At 39.2% G+C, this 16,972-nt stretch overlaps 1 protein-coding gene across 4 annotated transcripts; it reads left to right on the top strand.

Annotated features, from left to right (window-relative positions):
- Positions 1–720: 720 nt before the first annotated feature.
- LOC121877557 (organic solute transporter subunit alpha-like) lies at positions 721–14,540 on the top strand. 4 transcript variants are annotated; one of them, XM_042383353.1, is made up of 10 exons: positions 721–823; positions 1,797–1,903; positions 2,565–2,694; positions 3,881–4,032; positions 4,410–4,483; positions 5,342–5,500; positions 9,274–9,385; positions 9,892–10,017; positions 11,265–11,394; positions 11,650–14,540. In XM_042383353.1, exons 3-10 carry the CDS (start codon positions 2,607–2,609, stop codon positions 12,381–12,383), a joined length of 1,575 nt encoding a protein of 524 aa, XP_042239287.1. In that variant the 5' UTR covers positions 721–823; positions 1,797–1,903; positions 2,565–2,606; the 3' UTR covers positions 12,384–14,540. The 4 variants fall into 4 exon arrangements, with proteins under 4 accessions (XP_042239287.1, XP_042239291.1, XP_042239289.1 ...); XM_042383357.1 differs by having other exon boundaries at positions 722–823; positions 2,565–2,685; XM_042383355.1 differs by lacking the exon at positions 721–823 and having other exon boundaries at positions 836–1,903.
- The last annotated feature ends 2,432 nt before the right edge of the window (positions 14,541–16,972 follow it).

Below are 16,972 nucleotides of genomic sequence, written 5' to 3'. Positions count from 1 at the left end.
ATGGGCAACTGAGTGTCATCTAATGGACTCATCTACAGAAAGTTCCATCAATAAGATTAAAAATAAACCAAACCATCATGACACACGACAGGAAGCACCTAACACCAGCATCAGAGACCAAATAAAATAACTTGTGTCATATAAAACCGACATTTTAATGGTAAATAAAACCTACAATATATTATAAACAAGAGATAAGGAAAACCTCTAAACTTCTATCCCTCAAAATGGACTTAAGAACTTCAAAAAAAAATTGTTGTCTATTCTATGGATTATGATTTTTTTTTGGATAAGGTAATTCTAAAAACTACATCAAACTTTGTAGACTTCATTTAAGACCAATTGCAAGTTAATATCTTACCTCTTACTAATGCTCTGTTGATTGTGTACTCTCTCTCTCTTACAATTCTCATATATTTATAAATTGTATCGTCCAATGAATAAATAAATAATAAATAAATGAACTATGAAGCTTCCATTTCTTACCAGTAAAGTTTGGTGAGTGAAGTGTTGAGGTGTGTTGTGCTGACGAGGGACACACACACACACACACACACACACACACACTCCTTCTTCCTTTATCTAAAATATAAAACTGTGCTTAAGTAGAGAAAAACACAAATACTTATATATTAAAAGACTAAATCCCAAGTTAAATTCTCGTCTAAAGTGTGAGCCGATGATTACCGAGTGATAAGAATTGTCAGATAACGGCTGATAATATTATCTGCACTTTTGGCTAACAGTGAGGCGTGTGTGTGTGTGCGTGTGCTGTCCTGTCTCGTCATCTGTCGCTGCTGTCATCAAAACATCCAGTGATGCGGTTCGTTAATTTGTATTTTATTATGATATTTAATTGAATATATTTTTTTAGTCGCTTTTAGGAAACTTAGATGTTACTTGTGTCATCTGGAAGGGTAAAAGACTTAGCGGTTTATTATACTCTACGGTTAAGGAGTTTGTCTATATGAGTTACGGGTCACTCAAAGGATAATGTGAGTGTCAGGAGTTACTGGTATGTAGTCGTGTACTGTAGTCATATAAACAAAGCCATTTTGTTCACTGGTTCGGTAAGGAGTGTGAGTTGTAACGAGTCATAGTTCAGTGTGGTGGAGTCGGCAGTACCAGACTCTAAGCGACCGTGGTTGAGGGAGGTAATAGCTATTCTCAGTCTTGTACACTTGTCAATCACGCCCCTGCCCTGCCCTGCCCTGCCTGGTACCCCTCCTTTCCCACTACAGGTATGTACATAAACACTTGCTGACGTACCACTCAAGACTGAACACTTCTATAGAATTTAGTATAGTACTGTGTTTTGTTATGTTATGTTATGTTGTGTTATGTTATGTTATGTTATGTTATGTTATGTGTATATAAGACGACTCACTGGGTTTAATGCTCATTATAGGGTTAACTTGGATTGGGTTAGATGAAGCCACACATCCATATTTTGTTGTTTCAATTTTTGTTAATGTTTTCAGCGTTTTATTTGTTAATTATATACTAAATTCTTATTGTAGTAAATCAGTTTCATAAAGATCGAGTTACTTAACCACCACAAATAGTCATTTACGTTATTTATCCTTTAATATAGAAGTTCACTCATACTAACCTAACCTAACCTAACCTAACCTAACCTAACCTACCCTTATCAATCCATCTAAACCGTGACCGTGTGTTTATGTGTTGGTCTGTGATGGTGTACCGTGCTGGAGGTGGCCCTGAGGCTGTCTTGGCGGCCTTGTTTTCTGTTTCTGACTCCTGGTGTACTGCGTCCCATTAATTCATTGTTGCAGAAGATAACACGTGATGGAGTTCAGCAGCTGAGAGTGTTGGGCAGACGATACACGTCACCTACAGGAGCAACATTGAGCTCTTCTCAGTGATTACACACACGGCAGAGGTATTTTGTGCGATATTTAGTTCACTGTCAATAGGCCTACCCATTTTTTCTTCAATTTTATCATCCGAGTTGATATAGATTCTACCCTGTTATAGAAGTATATTTGAATTTATATTTTGAAAATCGAAAAAAAAGGTAAAAAAGGAAAAGTTATATTATGACTCGATAACAATTGTCAACGGGTAAAAGACAAGTGTGAGTTTACAGTGGCATATTATCTGTCCCTGTGTTATGTAAGTTTCATATTATCCTCTGTGTTATCATATCCCTCACACAACAATAGGAGTGTAGTATAGTTAACCTGATGGAACAGTGAGGTGGTTAGTTTATATAAGTGAGGAAATGTAAGTGAGAGTAAGGACAGAATATTTAGGTAAAAACAGGTAATACAAACTCTTGACCGTATTCATGAATCTAGGACTTAACAGTATACAATTTCTTTTCACATAAGTAACCTGTGACAGTAAATGAAATTAGGAATATGATTTACTCTTGAATATTATCCCAGCATAGAACATTTACCTCTAATTACCTCTCCTCCCCCCCCCCACCCTCTCCTCTAATGAACTTAATTACGGTCATTGAACAAGGAACAGGTATGTTAATCAAGTCATATCATTGTATTATTTTGTGATCTTTATGCCTATCTCTAATATTACAGTCCGTCTCGTTTTATCATCGTAGAAGAACTCGTAACTCACCAATGGACCACAACCGAGGGATGTCATCTGTTCTGAGATGCAACAACAGCTATATACCCACTTGGGATGAGTATCAGATAGGTGAGTCAGGTGAGATACAGGTATAAGAGTCACAGTATATAAATTATTATCCATGAGGTGTATTCAATGACCTGATATTATACGACAGAAGAAAATATTACATGATTGGGCAATAGTGAATGATGTTAGGACGTACTTACTTATATGCTTACTTTACTTACTTACTTAAACAAAAACATCAAACTAGACAGATTAAAAAGGGAATTAAAAAATACCTGTCTATTTTAGCATTGATGACTGTATGTTTATCTCATTTGACAACAGGGAGGTGGATGAGCCACTTTTTAAAAATTAGTGAACGACGTTATCAATTTTATCACCTAACAAAGAAGAAAAAATGACAGGAATGAAGTGTATCTGATAACATGTGTTTTCTTATCAGTTATTAATGGACAAAAATCTTGGAAAGACTTGAAATGAATTTGTTTTTCATTCCGATATTCATTTATTCTATTAATTAGGTTTAGGTTAGGTTAGGTTTAGTTTAGGTTAGGTTAGGTTTAGGTTAGGTTAGGTTAGGTTAGGTTAGGTTTAGTTTAGTTTAGGTTAGGTTTAGGTTAAAGTTTTGTGTTTTGATGGGTTAGGTTACCATTCTCTTACATTCTCACACTATCTCTCATACTCTCTCCGTTTCTCATTTTGTCTCTTACACTATCACACTGTCTCTCTCTCTCTCATCCTCCCTCCCCATCAATCACACTCTCAGTCCATCTCTCACACTCTCTCCTCATCTCTAGCAATCTCTTCCCTTCTCCCACATTCTCTCCCCGTCTCTCACCCTCTCCCATCATCTCCCCAACTTCTTCCCCATCTCTCCCCCGTCTCTCACCCTCTCGCCTCATCTCCCCAACTTCTTCCCCATCTCTCTCCCGTCTCTCACACTCTCCCCTCATCTCCCCAACTTCTTCCCCATCTCTCCCCCGTCTCTCACACTCTCCCCTCATCTCCCCAACTTCTTCCCCCATCTCTCCCCGTCTTCTCCCCACACTCCCTCATCTCCCCAACTTCTTCCCCATCTCCCCCGTCTCTCACTCTCCCCTCATCTCCCCAACTTCTTCCCCATCTCTCTCCGTCTCTCACCCTCTCCCCTCATCTCCCCAACTTCTTCCCCATCTCTCTCCGTCTCTCACCCTCTCCCCTCATCTCCCCAACTTCTTCCCCATCTTTCCCCCGTCTCTCACCCTCTCCCCGGCAGCCCTGGGGTCGTATGGGTCGACGCTCCTCATCGTCGGGGGACTCATCACTACTGGGCTCTTCATCCTCTTCTTTGAGCAGGTCTTCTTCACGCACCAGAACGCCCACAACGTCTTCCGCCGCCACATCTACTGGATATCTTCCGTCTACCCGGTTAGTGGCTTCGTCTACCCGGTTAGTGACTTCATCTACTCGGTTAGTAGCTTCATCCACCAGGGCTAGTAACTTAATAAGGGAGAATATCCATAAGGGAGAACACGTATAAGGGAGAACACGCATAAGAGAGAAATTAATTAAGGGAGAACACGCAGGGAGAACACGCACAAAAGGAAGAAATTTGTTAAGGGAGAACAGGCAGGGAGAACACTCAGGGAGAACACGCAGGAAGAACACGCATAAAAGGAAGAAATTTATTAAGGGAGAACAGGCAGGGAGAACACTCAGGGAGAACACGCATAAAAGGAAGAAATTAATTAAGGGAGAATACACATAAGGTAAAACACCCTCCTAAATTCTCTCCACTTCCACAGTTGATGACAGTGATGAGTCTGATTGCCGTACTCGCGCCCAGATCCCACGCCATCTGTACTGCCATTAAGGTCACGTAAGTTATCTTCATTAAGCATTTACCTGCGTTCTTTTTGACGTCACTAACACCTAAAACACCGTCCATGGGCCTCTGTCATGTCTTTAATTTGTCATCCCTAAAGGTACACTCACTCTATAGGTACACTCGCTCTATAGGTACACTCGTTCTATGGGTACACTCGCTCTATAGGTACACTCGCTCTATAGGTACACTCGCTCTATAGGTACACTCGTTCTATAGGTACACTCGCTCTATAGGTACACTCGCTCTATAGGTACACTCGCTCTATAGGTACACTCGTTCTATAGGTACACTCGCTCTATAGGTACACTCGCTCTATAGGTACACTCGTTCTATAGGTACACTCGTTCTATAGGTACACTCGCTCTATAGGTACACTCGCTCAATAATGTATCTTTACGATTTTGTATGAAATAATGGGTCGTATTCATAAACGTGGAGTGTAGGGTATCCTTATTCCCTATAGACAATGCCTATGGTTGATATGGATTCCTGGAATGGTCCTGAGAAGGGCTGGAGGCTCCCTAGGAACAAGCCCTGTGAGAGAAATATGCTCAGAGTCTATACATTAACAAGCATCTGTATTTAGTTTGTATTTCCTGCATGAGGATAATTTCTGTAAACTTTAAGCTGTAATTTTCATGTACTAAACTAGACTTGTATTTGGGATAATATAAATTTCCTAAGGTATTAATGAATCGAGGTGAGTTAGCATTACTCTCGCATACCAGGAAATGGGTTCAGGTTGATAGCTTGTAAAATTACCAAAATGATCGGACCTCTAATGTACATGTTGATAGTTTTTGTTTGTTTTTGTTTTAACCATATCTTAATTCTCTCTCACTCCTATAGGTACATGTCCATAGGTATCAGTCACTTCACGGACTTGACGGTGTTAATGTTCGGTAGTGAAGAGGTGATGTTGGCCAAGACTATGGGCAACAGACTTAATCTTCAGGTCCCTCCCTCCTGCTGCTGCTGCGCCTGTCTCCCCCGCCCACCAGTCACCAAGTGAGAGGTTCACCAACAACATTTGGTGAGGTTAGGTTTCGTTAGGTTAGGTTAGATTAGGTTAGGTTAGGTTAGGTTAGGTTAGGTATTAATAGAAGATTGACGAATAGTACCTAATAACCTTAACAGTTGAATCCTTAAGTCAAAAACAACAACAAATGCTTAACAGTACAAAAGACATCCCCCTCCCCCTCCTTGCGGTAGTTCAATTAGTCTCATTATTAAATACTTCCAGAATAACACAAAAACACCGAAATCACACCCAGGAAACCCATAGCTATCGAGTAATTAGCATTGAAAAAGTCATTGAAATCTTGCAAGCGTCATTACGACCACTAATTGCACCGCAATCGATTCGTGGACATAAGAACATAAGAACATAAGAATGGAGGAAACTGCAGCGAGCCTATTGGCCCATACTGGGCAGTCCCTTTTACACCGAACCCCTATTGCTCATATATCCGTCCAACCTATGTTTGAAGCTATCCAGCATATTTGAGTCAATAATGATGTTTGATAACTTATTCCATTCATCCACTACTCTATTTCCAAACCAATGTTTACCTATTTCGCTCATAAATCTAATTTGTCTAATTTAAAACAATTGTTACCAGTTCGCTCCTGGTTGGATAGTTTGACTACCTTTGTTATGTCCCCTTTGTTCAGCCCTGACTTCCATTTATACACTTCTATCATGTCGTTCCTCACTCTACGTCTCTCGAGGGAGTGCAAATTAAGATGCCTTAACCTGTTTCTGTACTCAATGTTCCTAATGCCCGGGATTAGTCTTGTCATTCTCCTCTGAATTCTTTCCAAGGATTATATATCCATTCTGTAATACAGTGACCAGAAGTGAACTGCGTAATCCAAGTAAGGTCTCATAAGTGCAAGATATAGTTTTAGGATGACCTCGCTTGTGTTGTAACTAACACTCCTTTGTATGAACCCAAATACTTTATTAGCCTTGTTTCGACCAAATACACATTGTTTACTTGACTTAAGATTCCTACTTATCATTACTCCTAAATCCCTCTCGCAGTCGGATTTCTCAATAACATCGTTGTTCATCTGGCATCTGGTTTCCCTGTTTACATCTCCTATACTGAGTACTTTACATTTGGCGACATTGAATTTCATCTGCCATTTTTCAGACCATTCGAAAAATTTGTTTAGGTCTTCCTGTAGTTTTGCTGAGTCCTCGTCAGATTTAATTACACACCCTATTTTAGTGTCATCAGCAAATTTACTTATGTTGCTGTCTATGCCGATATCTATGTCGTTTATGTATATAATAAATAATAATGGTCCAAGTACTGAGCCTTGGGGAACTCCACAAGTGACGTTGCTCCAATCGGATTTAGTGCCGTTAATGCTCACTTTCTGTTTCCTGTTCTGTAACCACGCTCTAATCCATTTTAGAATATCTCCGTTAATGCCATGTGCCTCCACTTTTCTTATTAGTCTTTCGTGGGGGACTCTGTTCGAAGGCTTTGCTAAAGTCGAAATATACCACATCATAAGTGTGCCTCTTGTCCACTGATTCGAAAACAGCTGAAACGAATGTTAATAGATTAGTTAGACATGAACGCCTGCTTGTGAAGCCATGTTGGGAATCATTGATCAACTTGTGCTTCTCCAGGGGATTTCGAATAGAGTTTGAAATGATTGCTTCCAGTAACTTGCCTACAATTGATGTTAGACTGATTGGACGGTAGTTAGAGGATAATGATCTATCTCCCCTCTTGAAAATCGTGTTACATTCGCTATCCTCCAGGATTCTGGTACTACACCCGTTTTTAAGGACATGTTAAACAACTTTGCTAAGGGCATACTTAGCTCTTCCTTACATTTCTTTAATACTCTGGCAAATATCTCATCGGCACCTGGAGGCTTATTTGGCTTTAGTTTGTCTATTTGCTTACTAACATCGTTACTAGTCACTACTATCTCGCTTAATTTGTTTTCTTCACTATCTCTGAATAGAGTCGGTGCCTCGGGTATCATGTTCAAATTTTCGGTGGTAAAAACTGTTGAAAAATATTTATTCAGATTATTGCTCATTTCTCTGTCGTTATCAGTTAGCTCGCCGGTATCTGACTGTATTGGTCCAATCTTTTCGCGTGTTTTAGTTTGATACATTTGATAGAATCCCTTGGGGTTTGACTTCGCCTCCCTTACTACCTTCAGTTCATTATTCCTCTTTGCTTTTCTTATCTTGGTCTTAACCCTACCGGTCAATACCTTATAAGAATCTCGGAGGTAAACTTCACCACGATTTATTCTCCTACCTATAGCCTTCCTTTTTCCAATAATATTCTTTAAATAATTATTTATCCATTTAGGGTCATTGTTGTTTGATCTGAGTTTTCTGTACGGTATGTTCTGCCTTTGTGCATTAAGTAACTCATTATTTAAATTGTTGTGGAACTCGTCAATCTCAGATCTCGTGATCAGGTCATCCTCAACCGCCAGGTCTCCAGGTAAGGTGAGGTCACCCTCTGTGGGTACATTGTGTGAGGTCACCTCATGTGAGGTCATGTAATTCACTCCCAAGCGTGATACCCCTTCTCTCAGCTGCCTCTTCAAACTATCAAAGTTTGCCCTTCTGAAATCTGGGACTTTAGTGGAATTTTCCTTGCTGCTGTCCTGAAATTCTAATTGGAATCTTATTTCTTTGTGATCACTGTTAGCAAGTTCGTTCCGTACCTTGATATTACTAATGAGATTTTCTCTGTTTGACAGAACTAAATCAAGTATATTATTACCCCGGGTGAGCTCGGTTATATGTCGGTTTAGGAAACGGTCCTGGATTATTTCAAGAAAATTCTCTGATTCTGAGTTACCCATAAGGTGAATCCAATCTATTTGGCTTAAGTTTAAGTCGCCTACTATACAGACTTTGCTATGTCTGGAAGCCCTGCGCATTTCATCCCAAATACGTCGTTCATTATTAACTCTATCAAGATTAGGAGGTCTATATATTACTCCTGTTATTATTTTTTCTCAACCATCGATTAATTCTATCCAAATTGTTTCTGTATTCAGCATGATCAGGTGTGCCTATACCATTCTCGTAATTGTAATTTAAACGGTTTAACTATGGGGATTAGCCCACCCGGGGCCTGGGGGGTGGCGAAAATATAATAATAATAATAATAATAATAATAATAATAATAATAATTATACTACTACTACTACTACTACTACTAATAATAATAATAATAATAATAATAATAATAATAGATAAAATTATAACAAAAAATAAAAATAATAATAATAATAACCATAACTAAATGCACAAACGAAAAAATTAATCAAGAGTGAGAAACAATATACCTGTACAGCATGTTGTGTTGTCAATAGTAAGAGAAACAATTGAGACCCTGCAATTGTTCGTAAATGAGGCAGAAAGACAGATCAGCAACCTGGGACTTGGTCACAATTATTGAGATGCCATATGGCAGCAGGGTTTACCATTAGACAACACCTTATGCTTCCAATACATCAATACACACCTGTTAATATGTAGTAAGCAATCCACCGTATAATCAGGTGTATATTAATGTATACTTAGTATTTATGGAGTCTGGTCGTATACACCTCAGTAATAATAAGTTGATAAGTAATAAAAATAACATAAAAATGAATCAAATACTGTAGTCTTTATCTCAGATTATAATTTATCCATGAAAAAATATTATGTTTTTTAGTTATTTAAGAAGAAAATGTGATTCACTAATGTACGTTATTGTGTGTGTCTGTGTGTATGTCAGGTCGTCCTTGAGGTTGGTGATGCTGTTATCTGACCAAATGCCCTTCACCCAGGCTGCCTATTACCTCATCCTCGTCATTCTTCTCTCAGCTAACAACATCTCACTCGGAAACGTAAGATGGACAGTATGTTGGGATAGACTGATTAACAGATAGATATATTGGTAGAGTGAAACAGATTGAGAAAGAGAGAGAGAGAGTGTGTGTGTGTGTGTGTGTGTGTGTATTCATAATCGCTAGAGCCAATAAAATGAGTTTATACCACTAGGTTTGTTAATTGTTAGCCTCAAGAAAGGTTAATTAATATCTGCATGTAAATCTTTAGAATTTTGACTCACCTGATCTCCCTCACTTACAGTATCTTGACTCACCTGATCATCCTCACCTAGTATATTGACTTATCTGATCTTCCTCAGTATCTTGGCTCACCTGATCTCCCTCACTTAGTATCTTGACTCACCTGATCTCCCTCACTTAGTATCTTGACTCACCTGATCTCCCTCACTTAGTATCTTGACTCACCTGATCTCCCTCACTTAGTATCTTGACTCACCTGATCTCCCTCACTTAGTATCTTGACTCTCCTGATCTCCCTCACTTGCCGTCTCTTTCACTTTCAGATGAACCCGGCAGGAGTCGTCTTGTGGCTTTACCTGTTCAACGTGGCATCCTTTTCATTTGGCCTCTACTCCCTCCAGATCCTCACTGCTTTCTCCAAAGGTCACCTAGAACACTACAACTACAAGGTGTAATAATAATAATAATAATAATAATAATAAAGTTTATTGAAAGTTCTGCAGCCGAAGGCTGAAAATATACATTGGGCATAAATGACTTATTACATACATTGGTGGTTTAACAAAGCCTTCATTAGAGAAAGGTGAATGAACATACAGTGAACATACAGATTAATGTAGGTGTTGAACAGCAACACGTAGTGTAGTAACTCCTCCCAGATGGTGTTAGAGGGACCTCACGTGGTAGTAGTTCCCACAGATGGTGTTATGAGGGGCCTCGCGTGGTGTAGTAATTCTCACAGATGGTGTTATGAGGCCTCACGTGGTGTAGTAATTCCTCACAGATGGTAGCGGCCTCACGTGGTGTAGTAATTCCCACAGATGGTGTTATGAGGGGCCTCACGTGGTGTAGTAATTCTCACAGATGGTGTTATGAGGGCCTCACGGTGTAGGAATTCCTCACATATGGTGTTAAGAGGGGCCTCACGTGGTGTAGTAATTCCTCACAGATGGTGTTATGAGGGGCTCCACGGTGTAATAATTCCTCACAGATGGTGTTATGGGAGGGCCTCACGTGGTGTAGTAATTCCTTCACAGATGGTGTTATGAGGGCCTCACGTGGTGTAGTAGTTCCTCACAGACGGTGTTCTATGAGTGAGGTGTGGTCCCAGGCCTTCCTATCGTAGACGGATTAACACATCGCTGGTTGTTGGGTAGGGCTGTTATCACTGGTACCTGGGACTTCCTGTGTAAGGTCAACTTGGGTACCACTGTTACTGTTGAGTTGTTCTCACTGACTTAAGCACTGTTCACCACTGTTCACCCTGTTTAACACTGGTTCCATTCCTTTCCTAAATGAAATAGTAACTTTTGTGAACTTGTTGATATTCCGTGGCAGGAGGGGTTCAGAGGAGTTGGTATGGGCCATCTTAATAGTTGACCTGGCTGCTCTGGGAGTGGAGCGCCAGGCATTTTGACCTTCGGTGGTCATGATGATGTGTGTGTGTGTGTGTGTGTGTGTATGTGTGTGTGTGTGTGTGTTTGTCATCTCCTATCCAACCAATACTTACATCAAACATATTTATTTAAGTACTGTGTTTAATTTTCATCAACTCCCCATTGAAACCTAACCTAACCATTTTGGCATAAAACTTACTAAAAACTGGATTTTATATTCCTTAAGTGAGTCATTCTGTGTATTTTGGATCCCATTTTCTTTTAGTAGGGGAAACTTAAGCACATTTACCCTTCCGTAGAAAAAGTGCTTCGCCATGAAGACTCTGGTACTAGTGACAAACGCTCAGACCCTCATCCTCGAAATTCTGGGTTACTATGACGTCTTCCCTTGTATCCCTCCATACCTCTCCCCACAAGTCTACAGGCAGAGTAAGTTTACATGTATATAAGCAGAGAAAGTTTACATGTATATCAGCAAAGTAAGTTTACATGTATATAAGCAGAGTAGGTTTACATGTATACAAGCAGAGTAATTTTATATACAAGTATTTACAAGGAAATTTATATATGCTTATAAGTAGAGGAAGTAGTCTAAACGTCTATAAAGTAATGTTATGCTATGATATCATAAGTTGTGATTTGGGAAATATAAACCACTACATACATCGTTCTTGACTTCGGCAGCTGTGGAGAACTCGATCTACCTGGTGGAGATGATGTTACTGGGAAGCTTCACCTTCTGGCACTACCATAACTTCATGTTCCTTAACGCTAATCCCGTCGAGGTCCCCCACCACGGAGATCATCTAAGTATCACCGACGGCTCAGGCGACAGCACGAACAGCCAGAAACGAGATGACAACGCCAGCACGAGTACGACAAGCACCATCGTGAGCTGTGAATCCAGTAATAGCATCCTCTATGATAAAAACAACAGCTTCGGGGTTCTCCATAGTAATAATAGTAATAGTAGCGACGTTGGTGATATAAAAGGGCAAACCAACAGCGTCGATAATGGCAAGAGGGTCAGCAAAAACAGCAGTAGTGGTAATATCAATTCGAATGTCCAAAATAACAGTCGACATGGAAAACAGGAGACATCTACGGCCCAGGGAGATGTGTCACACAAGAACAAATATCACCAGAGTCGTCAAGATGTAAGGTTAGTTAAAGTTCAAGTTGTCCGCCAGCTGTCCACTGAAGAGGCGAGAGAGTTGGAGGTTCAAGGAGATGGTCACCATAACTTACAGCACTTCAAAGACTCAATGATCCAGGACAATGTGCCAAGTACTTGTTTAATCATTCACCACCCGGTCATAGAACAGCAAGGAGATGTACCAGAAATTATCGTTCATGAGCAAGGCACCCGACGACTGACCACCAAACAGAACAATCAGAAGAGACGAGCTTCATTTTAATTTTTGTTGTATTGTTTTAGTGTGTCCTGAGTGTGAAATGGACAAACTGTTAATTCCACAAATACTGTAGCTGATGTATGAATTCACTACAGTACAGTACACTATAGAAGTACAGTTATTAAGTCGAGAAAGCTTTCAACAGTTAAAGAGAAATACTTAACACAAATGACAATAGAAGTGGAAGGAATTCTTAGTTTTAAGTTTATCTTAGTGAAAGTAGTTTGGAAAAGGACGGGAATGTTTCATAGACCTTGAACCTGGAGCTACATTCTCAGCTCAAACCCACAGCAGCACTCTGCCTGGTCTTCTGTCTCTGAGGTGTGGTACTTCACTCAATCAAGGAGGCACTTTCATGCCTGAGGGTTGGCGACCATAGCCCACCACCCCAAACGTTTCTGGGCCGCTTTACCAATCCGCCCAGGTTTTGTATCTCCCCAGACACCCAGATTCTGTCTCTCTCTGACTCTCGTACCCTCCATTATCACAAATATAATGGCTAATGGCTCCTCTAATAACTATCTAAAAAATTCCAAAATTTATCTTTATTTTCCTATCCAGTTTTAGTATGGCTTCACTTGTTTTATGATCAATATAACTTATCTTTAACATCTTCGACGACCTCTTGCCTGCTTCAGGAGTCTGCTGAAGGTAGTCACGCTCCTGACATACTATTTTTTAAACTTTTTCTGGTACAAGAATTTCAGTATTGTCTCTTTTAAACAGTCTAAGATTATTAAACGCTGCCTTTGTTTTACATAGTCTAATATAGTTTATTTATTACGTTGTTTTGGTTGTGATCTGAGATGGTAGTGCTGCCTGGTGGTCATCTTCGAAAGCATTGATTGAAAAAAAAAAGTTTCTTTTGTCATTTGTTAACGATATAGGACGATATTTGGTTGTGTTTTATCTCATTGTGTGTTTTATTTTTGTTTTATACCGTTAATAAACTAAGATAAACAAAAGAACAAAATTATCAGTTTCTTACAAGTTGACGAACAGTTTGAGACACTGATGAGGACAGAGTTTGGAAGAGTTGTTTCAGATGTTCATGACCAGCAGTGATGTGTGTTCCTTACAATTAACTCATTCATATGGGATAATAGTCTTTATAATTAAGAGATTAACAGTTTCTCATGTGTATAGATTAATTTATGTGGAAAAATAAAAAGTAATTACATGGGTTCTACATCAGCGAATCAGGTATTTCGTAAATTCAAAGAGAGATTCAGTCAAAGTCTTCCCACAGTATAATGAGACAGGTTCATTCAGTCTCTTGAATTTCCGACACTTGCTTTGAGTAGGAATCAATGTTATGAACCGCGACGATTAATTTCGTTGCCGCTGCTGCCGTGTGTAGAAGTGTATAAGTGAAGTGCTATTGTGTTATTGTGCCATAATTGGTGAAGGAACAATATAACATCAAGAGGTAAGTTGTCAACACGGGTTGTATCTGTTAAAGTTAATGTGTTAAATATGAGGATGTAGGGGTTGTGGGCAGGAGCCGAGTCAACACATACCACAACCAACTGCTAACACCATATAACATTACCCTTCACTAACAACTCTTACCAATCTGTCCACGATAAAACACAAATAACATTTCGCAAGAACCTTTATGTCGGAATACATAGACATATTGTTATAGTTAAATGGGAAATAAACATTTGCTACCAAATTGTTTATAAAATGGCGTCTCGGTCCACCAGCTGGCAATGAAAGCATAACAAATGATAGTAGCTGTTTCTTTACATCGAAACAATTATTCTAAATACGATTCAAGCATTATCTTATTTAGGAATTATGTATCAAACGAGAATCTGATTCATTTCAACTTTTGTGAAACTGTAATGTACTCATTACCATCTCATGTTTACACTGTCAGCTGGCAGAGTGAGAGAAGGGTTAGGTAATACTGAAGCAGACGGCTAACACCACAAGTCGGTGTTCGAATTTGTTCAGTTTATACCAAATAATGTCCAATGAAAGAAAGGTGGAAAAGAAGTGAGTAACTATTCAAATTAGAGTAAACAAGACCAATGAAGTTATTTGGGCCGACTTTCTGTATTCATCATTAATATTTACAATGGAATCTGGTACAGAACCTAACCTAACCTAAGAAACCCATGTTACGAATATTAAAACCTCTAGTTAACAATATGGTGACTTTCCTTAACACTTCCAATGATTACTTGATAAATTAGGTAAAATGTTAACCAGAAGTTTCAGAATCGTAGGCATGGTATTCAAGTTAATAATAGTTAATACAGTAGTTATCAATTAAGTATGGTTGAGGATAGTTAAAACGAACAGTGACAATTTTCTTATTCTTAACAACTTCTGTACAAAAAAATATTCAAATGACTTGGACACATGTCTCAAATTAACACATGGGTCTTAACTAAATCATAAGTACAAGAAAGATTGACTTTAATTTATTCCTTTTAAGAGGCCATTGAGGAGGCCATTGTATATTAGCACCAAAACCACACCGGTAAATATAATGAATGATTCACTTCAGAGTTATAGCAAGATTTCTACATATTGGCAACACAATCATAAAAGTTTGTAAGTAAATGAATATATACAGTATATTGGTAAGTTTGTCTCGTCACTGATATTCACTGCAGTGACGCTTAAGGACAATCGTTGTCGTAGCGCAGTAATAACATTATAACGACATGGTACTAAGAGTTTTTATATGTGAAACTTTACAGGAAAATTTAGTTGTATTTCTTATGAACTTCACACGTTAACCAACTATTTCTGGTCTAATTATATAATGAAGACAACTCCCTAACATCAAGAACATGCAAATTAGTTGTAGTAATGGCAATGTTCTTATTTTGATTTTCCTTGTTTTTTTTTCACTTGTGGTTAATATTACGTAACAAAAATAGGCTCAAGTAGAATATATTAAAGCCTTAGAGCCGAGAATGTTAACTGAAACCAGACAGTAGGCAAGACTATGAGGGGTAAGAGGATTTAAATATTTTGCATCACTTGTTTTAGAGAAAGTGCCATAGATAAATATTCCTAATTCAACACGTAAGCATCACAGCACCGGAGAATTGTCAGTGAAGGTTTGTCAGTGAGTTACTCTTTTTGGGTAACGCATTTTGACTTGTACTTCTCTGTGACAAATTAAATCGACCAGATGTACTGATCCTTATTGAGGGATGGAAGAATCCACCATCGCTTGTGTTGCGGTTTAAATCATTTTGGTTTAAGTATCAATAATGCTGTATACAATAAGAGTAATGAGAACAGAACTGTGGACTCACTCATGAATATTGTTTCAGGCAGGATGGTCCCTTGGTCCCTGGCCCAAGACGTGACGGGTGATGCCAAGGCTTCCTCTACCACCAGGGCAAGGCGAGTACTACTTTTACTGCTCTTATTATGACACGATGAACAAGTATCTATAATATTTTTTTTGGGTGATATCTAAATACATTGTTATTGTCATGGTTGTTCCTGTTAGTTGAAGAGTTCAATCGCTGGCAAAGTTTAAGGAGAGGGTCATTACTGTATTTTCTTTTTTTTTGGGGGGTGTAATGGGGGGGTAATGGGGGATTTGAGTGTAAGATATAATATTCAGTTGTAGGATTGGAAAGTGAGGAAGTTTGGTACCGTGGCTGGTTAGTTTTTTGCTGCAAATACTTTCTTAGGGGAAATCTTTCTCTAAACACCGCTTTTAATACAACTATTTATTATTCACTCGATGACACAGACACATTGATAGAACATGATATCGAAGTTACTAGAACATTATATTTACGTTACTAGACACTGACTCTCGGACACAAACATAAAATGGATACACTTCCCACCGTAAGTAGCTCACCCTATGGATAGCTCTGACAATGACTCACGTGTGACCTGAGGGAGGCCCAGCGGGTGCTGCTGGACTTATGTCTCCTATGGGAGACTATGCTAGCTAGAGATGCGGTGCTGGGGAGGGAAGTCTCCCTCCCGACCTCGACTAGAGACGAGCTTGACTCCGTCTTCTGCATTCAGTGATGTGAAAGTAATCCTCGTGAGTTTGTGGTCATGTCGCCGGCTAGGTGTGGTTTCTTTAACACGGTCATGTCGTCGGGTTAAGCTAATCGCGTGGCGGTGAAGACTCTGGGTCAATGTAACTGACCTCTCTTAGGTCAGGTCTGGACAGCTGTGTTTGCCCAGGTGTGGTTTCTTGAGTAACACGGTCATATCGCAGGGTTAACTCCAGTACTGTGTGGCTGTCAGCTCTCCTGGGTCAGATCTTACTGTTACTGTAGGGTATGTCAACTTATGTGGGTTACCCCGTAGGCATCTACTTACTGTTATATGTGTTGTACTTCTCTGGGCAGTAATCTGTGGTCTGATAAACAATTATTACAGGGAGGAGGCAGAATATTTTTGGACATATTTTTGATGCATGAATACTTATCTAATAGGAAACAAAGAAAAAATGTAGGAATGTGATATACATACAGTTTACAGCTTACCTTCAGAACTTTATGATTTTGTCATTAAAACTCCCTAAAGAAGGCTGAACGTCTGAACAAGGCTGGAGTTGTGTTGATCTACATCAAAAGTGATTCTTATTG

This window comes from Homarus americanus, unplaced genomic scaffold, assembly GCF_018991925.1.
Source record: "Homarus americanus isolate GMGI-L3 unplaced genomic scaffold, GMGI_Hamer_2.0 scaffold45469, whole genome shotgun sequence".
Classification (NCBI taxonomy): Eukaryota; Metazoa; Arthropoda; class Malacostraca; order Decapoda; family Nephropidae; genus Homarus; species Homarus americanus.
The sequence above is the reverse complement of the archived record's forward strand: the minus strand, read 5'-3'. Positions and strand labels throughout refer to the sequence as shown.